The 20,426-nt window shown below is 47.9% G+C and overlaps 2 protein-coding genes across 2 annotated transcripts; both read left to right on the top strand.

The window, feature by feature from the left end:
• Positions 1-12,776: 12,776 nt before the first annotated feature.
• F4813DRAFT_233350 (fungal-specific transcription factor domain-containing protein) lies at positions 12,777-15,703 on the top strand. Its single transcript, XM_049239948.1, has 2 exons — positions 12,777-13,857; positions 13,914-15,703. Exons 1-2 carry the CDS (start codon positions 12,966-12,968, stop codon positions 15,536-15,538), a joined length of 2,517 nt encoding a protein of 838 aa, XP_049096030.1. The 5' UTR covers positions 12,777-12,965; the 3' UTR covers positions 15,539-15,703.
• Positions 15,704-19,141: 3,438 nt separating this feature from the next.
• On the top strand, positions 19,142-20,371 carry F4813DRAFT_233238 (ribosome biogenesis protein Nop16). The gene is made up of 2 exons (XM_049239946.1): positions 19,142-19,557; positions 19,669-20,371. Exons 1-2 carry the CDS (start codon positions 19,436-19,438, stop codon positions 20,243-20,245), a joined length of 699 nt encoding a protein of 232 aa, XP_049096029.1. The 5' UTR covers positions 19,142-19,435; the 3' UTR covers positions 20,246-20,371.
• Positions 20,372-20,426: the final 55 nt, after the last annotated feature.

Genomic DNA, 20,426 nt, shown 5'->3' with positions numbered 1-20,426 from the left:
GACTATATTCCTTGATGCTACTCTAACAGCAATACGAGGCCATATCCTTTCCTCCTCACAGCCATCACGCGCAGCCTGTTTCCAGGAGAGTCGCCAACAAAGAGAGAGGGAAAGCTACAACTACAGTAACAGAAACATCGTCGTCGTCACCAACTTCTACCTCTCGGACTTAGGTGGGCGCGAAGAACATTTGACTGCGCACGAGCCGCAGTTCCACAGGCGCTCGGGCAATACTAACGAAGCTCCAGAAAAAACAGGCCCGGCAAAGTCCTCCTCCCCCGCCGCGACGATGACAAGGGATCTGGCAAAAGTACGTAAACAAATGCATTGTAAATCCATTTCTCCTCGTGCACGCCATCCCTCCCCTGCAGAAAACCACGAGGGAGAAAACAACAAAAGAACATGGCATCGTGGTCTGCGCAGTACAGAGCTATTTTGGGAGTCTTGGCCATGCGACAGGACGATCCACGGGTTGCACTGAGCGGTGGACCATATTTGAAACCTCTAGAGTGAGCCTCAATTCATCCTTCGAGCCTCCCAACCCCAACCCATCAGCCGGCGTCAGCACTGGCGAAAGGGGAAAAGCAGGCAAGACAAAAATGGAAATGGAGCCAGCGCCATGTAATTTCGAGCCGCCGTTGAGATGCTTTCTCGCTAGATCCTGCAGGTCTGTCCGCCGGTACGAGGGAAAAGGAAAAAAAAAAGATCACGGTGTGGTTCGGTCATCCATCCATCGTCGTCGTTGTCCAGGTGGAGTCTCTTTTGGCGAAATGTTCCAGGGGGTTGAAGCGGCCGCAGGAGAAAAAAAAAACATACGGTGCCATTCCCCTTCCCCGATCCAAATCTTGCTTTTTGATCCTATCCGGGCTTTTCTCCGCCTGTTTTAGACTTTGTGCACGTATCGGTAACACGACAGTTGATCTGCACGAGCACGCGCATCCGCATCATGAGTCCCCAGAATTTTCGAGCAAGTCAGGACCGCAAAGAAACAGACATGAGGGATGATGCCGTATTCCCGTTTGTTGGCTCGTCGAGAGTGCCAAGACCTTAGTGGTCTTATATATTATTTCACGTTATTATTATTCCCCTAAAGCCTGTATGGCCGCGGCACGTCTGAAGGATCAATAAGCAGAGGATGGCGAAAACAACTTTGAAGGATGAGGTACTGCGCCGCTCTTATTGGTGGGGTTTCGCGATGCCGTATCTCCATCTCTTTTAGGTACCTAAGCTGTTTTCAGTCAACAGTGCCGTATTAGTACATGGTGGACATATGGGCTCCATCGTCTTAGGCAATGCGGCGTGGTAGGAATTGACTTGGGTCAAATTCGGCGAGGGAAGTGGAGATAATAAGAGACCACCCTCGATAATAACAGAGAACTCCAGTTATTTGAAAGTATATCGATCCTACGGCTATTGTTTAGATAAGCTCCGGCATACAGAAACGTGGCAGCTGTCTGTGCTATGCTGTCGAACATCGAGCCCCTCATTGTGATGTCAACACGCCTTCACCAAAAAGTGCCCCTTTTACGGCGGGTAAGCTTATGGCGCATAACAGACACGAAGATTACAGACGCCATCGTGTGGTCTAGATGAGTTGGTGCCTCCTAAATTAAGTTAAGCTAACTTCCTCATCCTCATCCTCTTTATAGAGCGGTTGGCTTACAAGCTACTAAGATTCGAGTGTGTTGGTAGTATGAGTCGGCAACTACATATTGACAACCCCTGAAAAGGCGTTGCCAAGATATCAACAGAGCCTTTTCCGTCTTGTCCGGTGATGGTTCTAAATATTCGCGATGTTGGATGGGGCGAGGCTGTCAGATGAATCTCCTGGAGGTAGATCTCACGAGAGATGCTCTTCAATAAACCTCTGCTCTCCGAGGCCTGAAACATTGAGAGAGCTGCTTCCCCCAGAAGGAGTGGAATAGCGGTCTCCTCTGTGACTACATAAGATATACAAGCTGGCTAGGATTGAATTCGAGGTACTTCACAAATACTTGTTGAATTAAATGTTGGTTGGTACCTTTCATTCTCCCAATGGTATACGGATCTTGTAGTGAGGATGGACACAGATGATAACTTAATCTCGATTTGGAGTCAGGTAGAATAGCGTCTGTCCCGTCTACTTTGCCCCTAGATCTATGTCTCAGGGCCCCCTTACAACACAACCAGCCTAATGCGTGGCGTCCACTACGGATCTACGCTGGCGTCAGGCCGGCCGTAGAGTTTATCATACCCGGTCCAGATAGCCTCGATGTTAGGGGGTTTTTGCAGATCAGACCCCACGATCCGTTGGGAGGTAGGAGGAAGGCAGCAAGAAATCCACCGAAATGAAGAGACATCATCTGCACTTCAAGCTTGGTCGATATCGTGAGCACGTAAAAGCTGCATCTAGTGGATTATGCCTAGGGATCCCTGTATAGTTCGTTAACTATCGTATCCCGTGGGCTTGAAACATACTTCTCCAGAGGCGTGCTAGATAGATTCTCTGTCAAGTTCTTGAATTTGAATTTCGGGCCCCTCCAAAGCCAGCCTAGTCCCTCCGTACGAGAATGATGATTCTGGTTATTCAAATCCTTAAGCGGTAGTTAGAGACACCTCGGTAGCCACAATCTAGTATACGTTAATTAAACTATGCCAATCTTAATGAGATGCCTTTCCTCGTATGGTCATTGACCAGTGCCCAGGGGCTCGCCCGACAACTCGCTATGTCCGCTAATGTCAGTTTCAAGTCACCGAATAGCAACCGGCCGAGGCAGTAATCGTTGTATTACCCCGGGAACAATATACCGGGCCGAATGGGAGGATAGAGGCATACCTTCTGTATGAAAGAGGCGAAGATGCAGGGGTAAAAGGAATCAGTAATAACTAGCGAGGTTGCTACTTGTCAACGACGATGGCGCCAAGAATGTCTAAACTTGGTGTTCCCCAGGTTTTTGTTGCTGGTGAGAGTAGCGGGCTGTCCGTAATGGAATCCTAAATACTACATGTAATTGTAGAGATAGGGCCATCCAGGCAGGACGGGTTGCTCGGTGCTTAATAGGAGTAAGGATCGCCAATACCCTGAATTTAAGCTAGGGTCCGTTGCAGAGTAACGAGGCTGAGTGCTGAAAATAGTGTCTGAATTAGGCCTCTCAGCTCCTTTGGCCTCGGCTGGCGCTTGTGAACAACGCGTCTAATTCAACTCGCACACTGTATGTACCTGATTTTTAAGAATTATATGCAACATTTAGAATTTATTCGGCGCATTGCGCTTCGGTCCTTTCCGATATACGAGCATCTGACAAATGTCTCTGCATAGGTAGCTAAGGAAAATCCATCTCGCCGGCCACCACGCATTGTAATGTATGACAAAGGCGTTTGTATCGTTCAACAAGTGAGGTCAAATTTAGCCACGTCCGTCTTCCGAGACGAATTGTGTTAAAGCAACACCGAGCAGGTCATGAATTGTACGCCGCTCACGATATCAGCAATCCTCTAGAGCTTCGAAGGAATAACAGTACATACATACCTACCTACATACCTTATATAACGAGGAATTAGCGACAGTAACGGGGGGCCTTGTTACAAGACCCGACGGAAGTGTACTATCCCGCAATGGCACATACGGTTCTCGCCATGTAATGAGGCCGATAGGTGATATGTAGTATCTTCAAGGCGATAAAAATAAATACGACTGGGGGTTAGACAATTTACCCCATCTGCCGTAAACTGTGTCTCTACAGTATCCTCCCTGGTCGTCTGGGTTCGGGATCATCACTTGCAGCTTTTGACAGCGCTACCCCCGCGTTTGCCTCAAGCCGACCTGACACTGGCTGGCTTGTTCGAGTACTTGCAGATCGGCATTGTCTCAGACCATCTTGCTTAGTTACTGCAAAATGTCCGGGTTGTTTAATCCCATTTGACAGGGGAACGGCACGCGACAAGGTGCTTATTTGCCAGCCGTGACTTGCGCGCAGCCGATTCTGATACCTGAGCCGCTGAGAGAAGAGAAGTGGGAGAGAGCTAGCCATCTGCAGGAAGAAAGGGTAAGGCCGCCGAGGCCGCAGGTGCAGGGAGATAGCATTAGCAATTGGTCCACTTGATCGAATTGGCACCACACATTGTATAGTAGAGTGTTGACCATGAGCCAGTCGGATTTATCAGGTGAGACAGCCTACTAATCCCGGCATCGATCGATTCCTTGTTAACTAAATGGTTCATACAGCATTGTACGTAAAAATGGATGAGTAAATTTGAAATAATAAATGACAAAGGTGGACAAGTACTTACACGTGAGGATATTGTAGGGGTCATCTACATAGTATGTATGTATGTACAAGCTGTTCTCGGATTGTAACACCTGTGGATCTTTTCTATCACAGCGCGCATAATGGTCCGTGATTAAACAATAATCGACACCGGGGTCCACGATGTTCTATGAATAGAGTCATAACACGGAGATAAACGGAATATGAGCCGCATCTGGGGCTCAATTAATATGCTAAAATGAGTCGAGACGTGGATTCTTGAGATTTCCATTATTATGAGACAGTAACCATATCAGTCTCAACTTCGTCGGGATACAGCGTGGGATTCAATCCTCCTCATCCGAAGTTGTGAGTTTGTCATGCGAATTCGAGGCGAGCCCCGTGCAAGAAAAGACATTGCCAGTATACTACCTAGGTTAGCCACATCTTAATTTTATGCGTGCACACATGTAGCTGTATGTATGGGGTTGGCACATGTAAGTGCACCTCCACATTCGCTACATAGTAAAAAGGCAGGGTTAAGTGGTACCCGGACGTAATGCAACGTTGCGTGATAACTTTGATTAATAAAGAGCCAATCAAAATATGGATTTGGAGATGGAAGGATGACTAGTAGATTCGAGGGGTCCTAGGAGAAATTCATACCGAGATAGACCGTCTTGGAAGTTCAAACTGTTTAGACTCGTACAATTTTGTATTTGTTGAAGATGGAATAAACTGGCGGATGGTTGTACCACAGCATGAATTTAACATAGATACCTAGGTCAGGTAGTTATTGTTCTCGTGAATTTAGCAGATAATCCGTCCGTAAACACGAAGCATCAAGAGGGTAGGGTTTTCTAAAATCAAGTAATCTTGGCTAGTAACCATGCTCTCAAGATCAGGAGAGGTCATAAGATGGACCGAGATATACGCCCCAGCGTAATAAGTGCAATGCAGCCGTGTAAACAGGCAGCGGCTCAAGGCGAGCAGCGGTTACCCGGCACCCCTTGACATTCCCGGATGCAGTCCGGGGTACCGATGGGCAAAGGTCATCGGGTTTTGGGACAAATATCAAGGGGATAAGATGTGATAGAGTAAAATGAGATTATCTTGCTTATTAGTTATCAGCCAATCTCCGTTTTCCTTCAATGGTAGTAAGTTTCGACTAAGGTCGGATATGGATTTATGAGCCATGTATTCAACGTGAATGGGCGACCATCTGTATGTAGATCGAAGTTTAACGGTCGACGGGGTTAGCCCGGCGTTCAAGCTGGCGATCCTGACCCGGCTTCTTGGAAATGCGTGTGTATCGATAAAGGAGGTGGATCTAGCATCTATGAGAACGATCTGAGTGATTTTCAATTTCCCGCGTTTGATGGAAAACAGGGCATGACGATCGTGTCTCGAGAGCTAGTTTACTGCTGTCTAGCTGTCCAGCAATTCTTCGTCATCACGGCGGACTTTGGCGCTCGACGCTCGACGGAGAGTCTTATAAAATTACGCCGATTTCATTCATGCTCATGTAAAGGCTTGAGTCGGCGATGATTGGATCAGCCTGCTCAACCTACTCAACCTGCGCCGTCACATTCTCGGCGATTGAACGAACCGAAGCCTGTTAAAGCCTGTTAGACAGAACGGGGGTTTATCTGTACTATGTATGTCCAGGTATGAAGCCACCAATCATATGTTAGTCCGCTGACAGAATTCAGTTAAGCTAATTGTGGGGGGGAGCCAGGGTAGCTCTGCTGTTCAGTATGTAGTACTGTTGCAGTCGGTGACTGAAGGGGTAAGGTCCAGTACAGGATAACCCTGTGTATGGTTGTTAATAGGTTAATAGGTTAGATACATATGTATCTAATGTATGTCTATACAGGGGATCAAGGAGATGTTCTAAGTTCTGACTGAGCAAGTCTTTGCCGTCGCAGCCGCGTAGCCGATGGGTTTAAGGCGGTAGCCGGCGGGTGCTGAACGGGTAGTCGTCGTATATAGGTATAGTTATAGGATATATACCTTAGGTAATATATGATGAGCATAGAATGTATTCAGTTAATTTTGGCAAGGGAACGATGAAATTCAACGGGTAGGTACTTATAGAGGGGGGTTTAGTCGGTACCTAGGTAGGTAGGTAGGTATGTAGGATCATTTTAGCTTTGCACATGTGTAGGCTAGAAATGTAGAAGTGTAGAAATAATACAGAATAATATGTGCCACAGTCGCACCTGCTAGCAAAGGTTAGGAGGTACCTAAGCAAGTACCTACCTACATACTTTAGATACCTTGGACTAAGTACTTAAGGTTACTGCTAGGTCGAAGCGCTAGGTCGAATATAGCTTAGCGGCCTTCGATGCAGGCTTCTTCGGCTCATCTAGCGTCTAACTAAGCTCTGAACTCTGAATGCCAGAATGCTTGAATGCTTGAATGCTTAAGGCGGTTTTAGTCTTATGTAGCTGGGTACCTTTATCTGCCTTTAGCTGTCTCCATCATTTGCATGTACGCCCTAAACAATTACACATTATCCCCCAGCTTGGAGCCAATGGGAAACGGATCGTAAGATAAGAGAAATTGGCTACCCTACAGACCGAAGTCGAAATCAGTTAGGTGCATCCAATTAACGGACAACACCTACTGCGTCTGTTATAGTTCCCGCTGGGCTCTCGTCATAACACTATGTTATGTAGGTACATCATAACCACTTATTATATGAAGGAGCATGGGCAAATGAATGTTTAGGCATGGAACTGCCGCGGTCGCACGTAGGAGAAAGGTATAGTACTCGATGCTCAGTTGACATGTGGTAAGTGGGTTGGTCGTAAGGGACCATGGGACCCTGCGAGCATCTCCAGAATCTCCCGCAAGTCTGCCGATAGGCATAGATACGAAAGCCGGAACCAGAGAGTAATGAACTCTGTTTCAAGGGATCGGGGATGATATCATTTGAATTTTCGAGGTACCAGGCGGAACAGTAGAGAACAGCTTTTTGTAAAACTCGGGATTCGTAAATTCTTCGCGAGCGGTAGAAATATAGAAAAGGAGAAAAAGAGAAAATATCGAACACGGGCTGAATGGTAGACTTAGCGGCCAAGAAAGCTCGAATTGGAAGGCTTCCAGAACTCTAGAGGAATGATTGGATTGTAGTATGTTGAAGTCACACTGCAGTCTACTCTGCTGGTTGCAATGCTTACATGGTAGGTTTACACAAGACACCTAACTAGAGCTATTGGGGTTGATTGGGGTTGATTGGGGATGTTTGGGGGTGCTGCTCGACCTGCATCGAGGCGCCCTGCGTAGGTACATACATACAGCATACATCCAGCATACATCCAGCATACATACAAGCAAAGCAGGCCACGGAGCACAGAAGCAGCCAAGACTGATCTTTGTGAATTGTCAACGTATGTCGGCAGACTTTGGTGCCAATTGTGCAACGGTCTATCTTGGCATTACCTTCGCGTCTGTCGCAGGGTAGTGTTATACAGTACCGAGATGAGGATTTATGGATTTGTGAGAAAGTCTTAACGAAGCTTCTCGATGGAGCATTGGCAGTTGGAACGGGAACGTTGGTTAAAATTCGTGTGGGTGATGGCTTGACCCGTAGCATCCTACCTTCAATTGCATGTTCAATTGCATGTTAGTAAATCGTCAAATCCATCACGAGCGCCTCTATGCTTCTGCATGTATTCAAGGCATGTAAGTGCTCTGACAGACAAGTACACAACCCACAATACATTGCCCACAATACGCATACCGTACATATATGATATGTACGAAGGGTAAGACTAGAAAGCTAGTTGAATATAGTGCTAGTTTGATTTTCCGTTACTCTCGACTTTCAGGTAATACTTGAGCTTAAATCAAGATTTCAACCGATATAGATTCCAATATAGATTTTAGGTGGCTGCACATATGCTAAGCCCCGCCGTAGAGGTTAGGAGGTAGTCAAGTGCCCGTCCCTTTCAAGGGTGCTACCTGAGGGTTATAGACTCGGTTGTCTTTGAACGTTATGCAGAAGAGTTCGATGCTTCTTCTGTATGACTGATAAGAAAGGAGCCATTCATGATTTTCTTATGCCAAGCGTGATACTACCAGCATCATCCGTGGGGCAGATTGTGGCCTCTTAGCCGTTAGTGTACACAGATAGATACCAGGGAATTGGTAGACCTGGCGCAAACATGTCCACAGTAAGCTCGTGATGAATTAAATGGCGTTATTCGAAGAATAGTTTCTTGTTTGATCTCCACGGTAGGTCAGGTAACAAACAAGCTCAAGCCTGTATAGGTTTTAAGGTAGGCATTTATTCCGAGGATCTTGAAGATCCTCCACCTCCTTGTCTCTTCACTACCTACCCTAAGCTCATAAATCTTTGGCAACCTTAAAATCTGCCAAACGGCATTCAGGCCCGATGCCTTCCGACTCCTCGAACGGTTCACAAGACGGCAGCGCTACGATGGCGATGACGATGACGGTGTGCTTATGGATATGATCGAATGTTGCATATTCCTTACAGTAAAGCAAACCTCTTCCCAAAGAAACTAACTAGCATCGATCTAATGGCGTCTGTGCGCGTATGTCCAGCTAGCACCTAAGATACGAAAGCCACCTCAACAAAGTCAATCGGTGCATTCCGAAAGAGGGAGCTGCAAAGAACAAAATGGCGGGGGGTTCGAGATAACGATAGAAGCTTGATAGAAACAGGAGAAAAAGAAGCCGTCGTAGAAAAGATCCATACCCAAGTCTCGGCGTCGTGTTACTTAGTTATACAATACGACCATTAGTTTAAAGTCGAGGCTAACCAACCCGAGCACAACCCGCAGTCGCATACATGAAGAAGGCTAATATTCTCCATCTCTAAGAAAACCACCTAACCGCATAGATCATCAATTCCCGCCTATAGTGTTACCGTTGCACTCGTGTACCGACTGGCAGGACATGACGATGAATAGCTTCAGAAGAGGGCATAAGTCTTGCAGGTATAATCTCTTGGCTTTAGGTTTCCTATTACGCGACGACATTAGATCGGTAGTCTAGCTGCTCGATCTTCTTGACATATTCCCTCGCTTTCGCGAAGTCGTGGCCGCATTGAGATGCATCGAGATATAATGGGTGGCAGATACATGGTCGGAGCAAGTCATCCTAGGTAATGGAGAATGAGAATAGCTCGTGATGATTGTCCGCTATGGCGAACATTATCAATATGACAAGGTTCTGTCGTAGCTATACGTAGTACGAGAATTACAGAATAATAATACGATCTCGAGTTCAGCGCTTTAGAGGCTTGCCCTGTCTGTCGTAACCCTGGACCAGGCCACTCGTCTAGGATTACACGAAAATGAACTACACACCTCGGATTATCGTTATAGCTTACACATGATGGTCCTCGAGGTGGTCTGCTACCTATCATGTGCAGTAGCGCTGCAGCCTTGCTCTTAGTCTGACTTTAATAAAGGCCATCTTCCCCCGACAACCAATATGAATCTCTCCAGGACTATCATTTAAATTAACAGGACACAGGTTTATAGTAAAGTCATGTCCACACGCAATCAACTCTACCACTTAAAAGGTCAGATGAGAAGCTAAGGATAATTGCTAGACAGTCTTTACCAAATGACATCTTCCACCATCTTGGGTGTGTCTTACAAAGAAAAGGGTTCGGATTCGTCCAGGAACCCACACCCTAGCATTATCAGCATTATCAAATACATGAACTTGAGCAAGTAGTGGTCTGAAGCGAGGGGGTCACTTGTCACAGTAATAGGAAGTTTGGTTCGTTCGCTCGTTTATTTCTCGAATTTGATTATGCCCAACTGTAAACCAACCCATATAACCGTCTTATGTGGTCTCTGGTCGGACATGAGTTTCCCTCCTTGAAACCCGCTTCTCCAATACCCGTAGTTAATCTGAAGATCGAACTGCTATATGCTACCTCTTCGAAAAGGGGTAGAGCGGGTTACAAAGCAAGAAGCGACTCGACGTTACACGTGTAACATAACAATATCAGTCCGCGGTGATTTACATACATGCATGCATACATACATTAGGTACATACCTAGGTAGGTAGCCATAACTACATAGGTAGCTCCTAGGACCTAAAAGCTTACTTGGGTGCCTACCTACATACATATGCGATCGAGGGGAGGGGAACCCCGGTAAATCTTCACAAAACCTACATATGTAGTTGAACGTTAGGTAAGGAAATCGCTTGGTAATAAACTTCTAAACATCGTCATCTGAGACTGGAGGTCGCATAGGTAGCTTGAATTACTGAGAATTTGGAGTTGTCACATTACCTGATCTGTTTCCATGGGTTACATACAGTAAGCAACTCACGAGCATGCCAAGACTTGTAAAGCTTGTTGGCCATAGCCCACGCACTAGAAGCATTTGCGAAGAGTCAAGACAACTATCTGCTAGCCCGAAAACACCTCAAAGTATAATATTAGATATTAACGAGAACAATTTGGAAGCACCGTCTTACATAGTATGGGACGAAAGGATTTAGACATCTTGCGAGAGCGAAGCAGAGGAAGCAGAGGGGCTTGCGGCGGGTCTTCCGCTAATAGATATTTGAGCACTGTACTAGAATAGGTAGCTGTGCTAGAATGGTTAACTATAGCACATGTCTTTGCAGTGGCTTTGCCTCTCCCACCTGAAACTGCCCGCCCCGAAATCCTCGGTAGCAACTTTTATCTCCAGGGATGGCCAACTTACCTAGGTATCTTATACAGTAAATCCATATACTGATCCATAGTTGCGAGTTGCGCGGGTTATGCCTACTACGTAATTAAAGCCCCGGCGAACAAAAGAACATCATTCTGCGTGTAATTCGTACTCGATGTAGGTAGATGTGGGTTATGGTAGTAGGGAAAAGTGTAGGGAAAACGTAGGGGGACCGTTCCTTGATCACAGCGTTTTTGGGGAAGAACTGGGACGGGTAACAAGGCACGCCCGATCGAAAATCCTTCCGTACCTAACCTAGGTAACAACCTGGACTTTCTAATGTTAGCACAAAACTGCACGCCATCATGGTCACCACGTCGGGAGCATGTCAAAGCATGTCAAGGCATGTCCGTGTAAGCCCTGTAACGTATCCCCCACTGAGACGAGTTACGATGGGCCATTACGTTGGAATTTACTGAATGGAATTCTCTTCCAAGTCCACTGTAAGTGTATCATCTGTATGCCCTAATACAGCGGGAAGCGGCGCAAGGCCCCCTTCTATCTAACTAAAAGACTAATAATAACTTAAGCTTACAGAAAAGAGAGTTTAGGATGCAAGATTCCTTTTTCTCTGGGAGAACGAGGGCTAATTTACCCACAAAGTACAAAGCCAAGAGCCGAAAATCGAATGATGGCGTCTCACAGTTCCTTGCGCATTTCCGTGCTAACCTGTCTGTCTGTTTCCCATCGTATCCCACTCATTGCCTTACCTGTACCAACAAGACAGCCAGCCAATATGTATCTCGTAACTCTTACATCCCACAAGTCTACTACAGGCCAACTATAGGCCTACCGAGGTCTGCCTCCCTCCCCGCCCCCCCTAGTTCCTGTTTGATTCATCGGTGGTGGCACAAAGCAAATAACTATGGTATCTGCAAAGTTCAGCCATTCTCTTCGTCATCCTCTTGCACACTTCGACCGGTCCTCCTTTGCATACGGGTAGACGAGAAACCCCTTCACTAGCCGAGCTGACATTCGGCTTTACTATGTATTGAAAATTTGCATAGGTAGTTTATAACTTGGAAGACGTCGAAAAAGCTTTAATCACAAGTAAATATTGCAAGTAAAATACAGGGACGCAACTTGGAAGTAATGCTAGTGCAGCTCATCTTTCTCCCTTCCCTGCACCCCCCGGACTCACCATAACTCTTGCTAAGTCTGATGTCGTTAGGACTCGTCGCTCATAGTTCACCCTTGTACCTACAGTAGTTCAAAGAATGGTACCAGCTACAAAGTACCTTACCTGCGAATGATGCTCCTCAGGTCACCCCCGTCTCTGCATGTATGTACTGGGGGGATCTTACAGGGGTCACTTTTACACCCCTACCCCTGTCACCGTTCTCCTCTAACGTCCTCAACCTGGCTGGTACAATGAAGGTATATCCCGCTGATCTTAAAAGTGGCAGACCCACCTAGGCTTGTCTGGGTCCTCATTCGCTCCCCTCGATCTCGCACCCATCTTAACCTATGTAGCAGAGGGTCAAGTTCAGATTCCCCGTCATCTCTCTTCCAACGTTGTCTGTCTATTGCCTGTGCCCCCCAAACTCCCCAAGCCGGGCCCACCCATGCTTCCCTTCTGCGGTTTGGCCGTTCTGCGACTGCTACATGCACATTAATCGCCTCCTTTTGACAAGGGTCTTGCATCTCTTGTACCTGCCCAGTACCTCCCTAGAGCAGGTGGGGAGCACAACACGATGAGATACCCTGCTCTGTAAGTGGTACTTTGTATGCGTGCTCGTTCATATAGAGACCGCATCTCGACTTATATCAGTCGTCCCATTCGCTCCACCCCGTCTACCTCTTCTCATGCAATATCAATATCCTCTTGCCCAGACGATCACATCTTTTCCATATTAACTTCTATTTATCCACGCCAGTCAACTTCCTCTTCCTTGATAGTCAAGAGATTCTATACCGCGTTGAGACCAGAGTCGAGACCACTACCGCCCCGGGTTTCCTTATGTGTCCTTGCTAGAACCATATTGCATCACTTTTTATTTTCGATATAGTGCATATTCTAACATGACAGTTTCACTCCCCCCATCGTCCAATTCGTCAAAGGACGCCCAGGCTGCCCGCAAGCGGAGGAGACGGGCCCCTGCCGGAGGAGCTGCGGATGATTGCTTCACCTGCATCAAGAGAAATACCAAGTGCGATAGAAGGCGACCCTACTGCTCACAATGTCTCGAGATTGGGAATGAATGCTCCGGCTACAAGACTCAACTGACCTGGGGAGTGGGTGTGGCGAGTCGAGGCAAACTGCGAGGACTTTCGTTGCCCATAGCAAAGGCACCGCCGGTTGCGCCTGTTGGGAAGAAGACAGCGAGCCGGGCACGGGCAGCAAGCTCCGCAGCGACAACTCCCCGATGGAGCGGTCCGGAAGAGGAGCTACGCAAGGTTCACCGAGACGATGGAAATCACACTGCCGCCGCCGTCCCTACAGCACCGTACGGATCTTATCAAGAATACCCAAGATTCTCCCACGGAGAAACTCCATCAACTTCCCAAGGGCCTTGGGGAGGCCTTCCAGCATACGCCGGGAACATGAGCTCTCACGACCAGCGCAGATTCCAGAAGCTTGGCTCCTCAATGAGCCATTACCCTATAATGGGCGACTCACTATCGTCGTCCGTGGACTCGCTAAGCGACGTCGAGTACGCCATGGGACATTCTTATGCTAGAGAGGAGATGCCTTTCGTTCACAGCCCCAGCATCATTTACGAGAACTACACAGCCCAAAATTCGCCCATGCCTCAAAGTCCCGCCTCTGCGATTATGATCGACCAACGAGCCCCAACTTCGTGTCCTGGCCTAGTCTACGGTCCGTCGGAACCCAGTTCGAGCCTCGGCTCTCATCCCGACTCTTATGGGCCCCAGATGGCCCATAGATTGGTCGCGGATAGCGACACTCTGAGTAAGGATCAAGCGTTCCGAAATCCCACGCCTCGGCTCACTGACAACTCCTCGCAGGCGTACCTGAGATGGAGCCCTACGGTACCAGCTCGCACTCCACGGACGGGTCTCACTGGGCAACTGCGATTTCAAGAGATGACGATGTGACGCCCTCCGCCTCGGCCAACTTAGCCTTTCCGTACGAGAGCCAGCCGATACAGATTAGCCCTGATCTCATTGCTAAAATGCCGTTCTTCATGGATTACTACGAGAATATAATGTGTCCCTCCATGGTTCTCGTAGATGGCCCGAACAATCCATTCCGAGACCACATCCTGCGACTAGCATCGGGTAGCCACAGCCTACAACACGCCATCTGTGCTCTGGCTGCCTGTAACCTGAGAATGAAGAGAAGGCTAAGTCTTGGCCAACGTGCCAGATCAGACAGCACCGGATCTGAGCGACTCTCTGAAGCCCAATCGGATCACCACTCCTTGAACGAAGAGCACCAACATCGAAACCTGGCTGTTCATCTCCTAAATGAACAGTTGAATGACCCCATGAAATCATGCCACGACTCTGTCCTGGCTACTATACTACTTCTCTGCCACTACCGCATGGTCGAATCTGGGGTCGCAAAGTTCCACACGCAGTTTGCCGGCGTCAAGAAGATACTCAGCATGCGGGGTTCTGCCCCTTACCAAGGGTCTAGCGAGTCTTCGTGGATGGAGGCCATTTTCACCTACTTCGACTCGATTTCTGCCAGCATCAACGACCGCGAGGCCCAGCTCAACCATTCTTTCTACGGTCTTCCCTCGGATGCCAACTTGCTACCCCCGGGAGCTGAGAACTTGGTTGGCTGCGACAGGGAGCTATTTAAGACCATCAGCAAACTTGGTCGTCTGAACCTCCTATCACAACACCATCATGTCCAGAGCGTTCTATCAACACCCAATGCTCACGTTGGAACACCAACGACTTCGCCTCCCCTAGGTTCCCCCATGGGACAGCAATTCAAGCAAACCAGCCCGCCACTTGGAGATTTCTTCAGCACAAATCACCATCGCTACGATAGCAACGGCTTCATTTCGCAGCTTGACGACGAGGAGATCTTGTCGACAGGGCTTTGCCCCTCGCCGCAATTCGACGAGCACCGCTCGATTTTCTGGCGCGAATGGAAAGACGCTCGCATGGCTCTCCAGAGCTGGGAATTCGACACCCAGCGAGTCGCCGCATCCCTCCCCAACTCGGCAACCCAGGCTCAAATACGCGATCTTCACTCTCTCTCCGAGGCCTTCCGCTACGCCGCTCTCCTCTACACCGAGCGCCTGGCCTCCCCCAACCTCCCTTCCACCAACAACAACTTCCGCAACCTGGTCAGCCAGGTTGTGTACTACGCGACCTCGCTCGAGTCCGGCAGCAGCGCCGAGAAGTTCTTGCTGTGGCCCATGTTCGTGGCCGGCAGCGAGTGCGTCAACGAGCTGCAGCAGAACATCGTGCGCAACAAGTGCCGCGAGATCATGTCCCGCAGCGGCTACATGAACAACCTCGCCGCCATCGAGGTCCTCGAGCGCCTCTGGGCTGGCGAATATTACGAACCCCCTATGACCCCCGGGAACAAGCTGGGCATGAGGCGCGGCTGCTTCAACTGGACTAAGTGCATCGGTGGCCCCGGGGTCGAAGTGGAATGGATCATGTTTTAATGCGGATGTTATACTCGTATATTCTATGAACAAAAGGAGGCAAGCTTTTTTTGAACATGACGGACACGGAACATATGGGATCATAGAGGTTTACGACCTGTTTTTTGGTTTTGGTTTTGGTTTTTTTTGGAGCGCATTTTCACTTCTGACATATATATTTTTAGCACCATTTTCTCTTTCCTGTTTCTTGCCTATTTTCTAGTTGTTATTGTTTATTGTCTCTCCCCCATTTCTACCACGGATGTACATTATATACACTTGCATTGTTGATATCCCGGGGCTACGGATTTACGGCGGATATGAACGAGATTTGGATTGTATGGACTTTTTCATTTTGAACATTGGGATGGTCTATGTCTGTTAAGCAAGAAATTTCGGTTGGGATCATGTTTAGAGTGAAGTTTTTTTTTTGGGGGGGGGGGGGGACGAAAGAGGAGAGGGAGAGGGAGAAGGAGGAGGAAGAAACTTGGGGTTTTCATGCGGTGATGGTAGTAGTGGTGATGATTGTAACTAGCTAGCATATGACTTGGTTGCGCTACATGTCGACCTAGGTAGAGACATACAGATGAAGAAAGAGAATTTCCCAAGACACACATAACATAGTTCGTCACTTGAGTCTCGTGATTTCGCGCACAAGCCCGCCCTGTCTTTCTTTTACCACACCATCAGATGGGTTGGGGGGCGCATGTGAGCAGCTGTCAGCACGCAAAGCAGATCTCCCGGTGTCCGTCGTCATGCCATAGCGCCTCATGCCCCCAAAAAGTACATACACACACTGGGTTAATATGTTCAGCACTGACATATTATATCCACCTAACCTAGGTATATGCATTATATCTTAGGCATGTAAACCAGATGTAGGCTACACACACACACACACACACACACACCCCACCATAACTACTGTTCATCAAGCGGCCGGGAAGGAACCTTCCCACCCACCCCCTACTCTTCCCTCCCGCCCTCCATCGTTAGTAAATACCGTTCCGTAATGGAGGGCTCAGGGCGTAGGGCGCAGGGCACAGCCACATTTTTCCTTTTTTAGTTATCATTCGGTAGACATCTACCCTACATTACCGTAGATAGACGCGAGAGGGAGCCTCTCGGAATACTTGCAAGGATACCCTCTCTATAGGGCTTGGACAGCGAACCCATCAACACGATTTCGTAGCCTACTTTAGTTTTCCATGGAAGTGTAACTCCACGTACGACCCCATAGGATATCTCTCTCAACTCTCAATGTATACCCCTAGTTTACATGTATGCAAGGTATATGTTGTGAGAGTAATTACAAGAATTCGTATAGATTTGTTTCTCGCTCACCCTCGTCTCCTCTGTCGTTCGTAGACCCCCACCCCCCGCGCGTTTCCTAAATAGGGAGGAAGAATGAACTGTTGTCAGCAGCGCAGCCCGCCACGAGATTCTACGTACATTAGGTACTAATGAATCTTCAAAAGGGTCTGATACGTAATGAGAAGCAGATCATATGTAAAGGCCTCAACAAATCATTTCATACATACATACGTAACGGGGTATAGAAAACAAGGATAGGACAGATCTCTGAGTGGAGAGGAACAAGGAAACCAGTACCCAGGGTGTACTGCTGCCGACTCTAGCCGTATCTACAGAATAACTACCTAACCTACCTAATCTTTCCAGCTATAGCTAGCTAGGCAGCTGTCTGTGATAGCTTAAGCCAAGAAGTCGCAATACATGGTTTGCGGACATAGGCTTACATAGTAAAGCAATGCGCATATCTTGTCATGTTGTTTTTACTTGCTCTTTTCTCTTTAGCTTCTTTTCCCTTTAGCAAAGGTCCAGGCCGACAAGAGCAAAGTCTGGTTCGTCCATTCATCGTTCGTCCCACTACTCCTCGGCCAACTAACGCTATCACACCCAACATCTAGAATGATCGTCACTGCAGAGTCGAGGCGTACAGTACGTAGTTAGCTGGCGCTTCCTCACCTTCGCCGGTCACCTTTGCTCGGTATGTCAGACCCACTGAAGATGATAGGATCTACCGTAGCCTAGAGTGCTAGCTACGGTAGATACCCGGGTCGTGTCAGCAGACTCGCTTTCCTCTTGGTTCACCCATTGTCCAAATACGTATGGTCGGGTTTTGACAACTTTAAACAGAGCTGCCGGCAAGTCGTCTGACCACCGTGAACAGCCTTCCGAACGAACCGAGACAGCTGGTTGGCAGGTTTCTCCTCAGCTCGTTCTGTTAAGATTCGATGTTACAAACTATAAGGGAAGCCGCCAGATGTGGAGCCGGTAAATCTAGATGATTTCCGTAGTATGTAGATCGTATCGTATGGTGAGCATGGAGTCGCCCCCCCTTCGCAGGGAAACGTCAACCAAGCCAGACCTGTTAGTAGCGCTCCATTGGTTCGATCAATCAAGCAACCAGTTCATGATCTCAGTACCCCAATCCAATTCATTGGTAGATACAGACTCCGGGATCCGAGATCTTCCGTCGGCGCGACATCGACACTAGAGCAGGGTCCCTAGCTAGAGCGGGTCTGCACGCAGCGCTGCTATGACGGCGGCGCGTAGAGATAGTTGTTCCGCGGAGGTAGCATACCAAAGTATGAAGACGATGAGATGGCGCTCTCCGAAACCCGACAATTTAGCTTCTTCTTCGCGGGTTCTAGTAGGTCTTAGATCTGCTAGCCAGGGGTCCATTTTGGGGGAATGGCTCCGTGATTCGAGACTCGCATCGAGAATTAAAGGGCGCTCGGGGGTCATTCCTGATCTATAACTAGTCTACGCCCTTGTTATGCAACTCTGCATGCAGTAGGTCGGCCATCGCATCAGAATTGCGGGCTTGGCCGCATCGGCGGGTTCCAGAAGTTCACTTAGCTACCGATTGGCCTACCCGGAACCCTAGCATTATTCGGATCACGAAAGCCTACTGGGCAGGGAGTCGGCGATCGATCAGATTTTGGAGTTAAAATTTATAGACTCTCGCCGATTGCCCTGAAGCAACTTTAGCGAGGTGACAGGAGTTGGGGACTCGTATCCGTAGAAGAGCTAGTACCCGCGATGCGGGTATGTAACGTCGAGTGTAGTATCATAGTACTGTAGTACTTTTTTGTTGCGTTTGGAATCATCTCGGGACTTGAGGATTCGGTTACAGTCGTTAGTTGTTCCAGTTCCAGTTCCAGCTCCAGTTCCAGCTCCACGTAGGAATATTGCAACATCGCTTTTCGCTTTTCTCATGCACCGCCCCGCCTCGCTTGAGTAGACTGGAGATAGAAAAAGACTCCGTGGACAACGGCCTGTCGAACCCACATATTTTCATGATAAATAGGTACTTGTATAAGACTTCCTCAACTTATACGGTAGATAGTAGATGGTATATGATAAATGGTCGATGTTGAAAGCACCTCACAACTATCCACAACGCCAAGCCCGGCCAGCATGGGTCGATGTAGCAAGAGGCTGCCCATCAAGGCTCGTATCAACTCACCCTTGAAGAAGAAGAAAAAAGAGTGGCAGGTAGTTTTACTTATTCTAAAGGCTGACGAAATTTCACCTTAGTATTGGAGAATCGCGATGTGAAGCTGCTGTACGTACCTAAAAAAAAACATGTGGGGGAAGATGAAGGATGAAAGACAGCCAGCTTGGACGCTTTGACCAGCTAGAATGCACGTGCATACTAGATAAGATAAGCAACTATATTCTTATCTTATCATTAAGTAGTATCAACAATGCATCAGTAAGAAATTTTGGAGCATTTTACAATATGCTGGATTAATCTCTAGTGAAACAAGAAGCGAACGAACAAGCATTGAACCTCAGCGCGCATCAGCAATACCTCACAAGCTGACGGTTCCTTTCATACGACGTATATTATATAATTGAATAAGTCAAATTACTATACCTGATACAGCCATGGGTCGTGATCTCCAGAAGCGCAAGAGGCGTTCTTCTCGCCCCGCCATCCGCCAGCCTTCATCGTTAAGATCGAAGCGCCTCTTGAATCCGCTGGGGAATGATTTGGTAGCTAAAAGCTGGTAAGGATTCTCTATACCTCATACCTATCTATCTCATATATATGTATCCTCTAGTCGCATGCCGAAATGAAAATACAAAATTACCTGAGCTAAGACAATATCGCGATACAGGAATAAGAAGGAGACCGCAACGCAGAACTACCGCCGTCTCGGTCTTGTGTCCCACCTGAAAGCGCCAACCGGTGGCGTAGAACCCAATTTGAAGTCAAAAACCCTGCAAGGACGAGCTACGAAGCCCGTGGATCCTTTTGCCATCAGTCAACCTACCCGAGCTATTATTAGCGAGGTGCGCGTGGAGCGGGACGAGAACGGCAAGATTATACGTGTACTCGACGGTTCAAAGCGGAAGGAAAACCCGCTAAACGATCCTCTCAACGATCTTGACTCGGAGGATGATGATGAGGACGAAGATGAAGAAGAAGAAGAAGGCGAAGGGTGGGGTGGAATTGAGGATGTGAATGGAGAGGATGATATGATCGTTGCGCAGCTCGAGGACGAAGCTAATAGGCCTATAATTAAAAAGCCACGAACCCTGACCAAGAGGGAGACTGAGTGGTTGCAGAGCCTTGTAGACAAACATGGAGATGATACTAAGGCTATGTCGAGAGATCGCAAGTTGAACCCGATGCAGCAGACACAGGCGGATATTGCTAGGAGGATTAAGAAATGGAGGGGCTCCTCGGCTTAAAAAGGGGGCAAAGGGACTCTAACTTGGTGGATGGAGTTTTCTGCATTGCAAGGCGTTATGGATCATAGTATTTTGACCGGCTGAGAAGTTAGCCCTCGGTATATAGGTGCTTATAAAAGCATGGGCTGCTTTGCCGTCTTTCACATCTAGATACATAGGTAGGCATACGCATTGACCGAAA

This window comes from Daldinia decipiens, assembly GCF_022478715.1.
Source record: "Daldinia decipiens strain CBS 113046 unplaced genomic scaffold F4813scaffold_40, whole genome shotgun sequence".
In the NCBI taxonomy this organism is placed as follows: Eukaryota; Fungi; Ascomycota; class Sordariomycetes; order Xylariales; family Hypoxylaceae; genus Daldinia; species Daldinia decipiens.
This window is presented reverse-complemented; position numbering and strand designations above follow the sequence as displayed.

Coding starts and splice junctions, on each gene's coding strand:
- F4813DRAFT_233350 (XM_049239948.1), top strand. CDS start 12,966: ATGACAGTTTCACTCCCCCCATCGTCCAATTCGTCAAAGGACGCCCAG. Junction 13,858..13,913: donor CGCGGATAGCGACACTCTGA/GTAAGGATCAAG, acceptor AACTCCTCGCAG/GCGTACCTGAGATGGAGCCC.
- F4813DRAFT_233238 (XM_049239946.1), top strand. CDS start 19,436: ATGGGTCGTGATCTCCAGAAGCGCAAGAGGCGTTCTTCTCGCCCCGCC. Junction 19,558..19,668: donor GATTTGGTAGCTAAAAGCTG/GTAAGGATTCTC, acceptor ATCGCGATACAG/GAATAAGAAGGAGACCGCAA.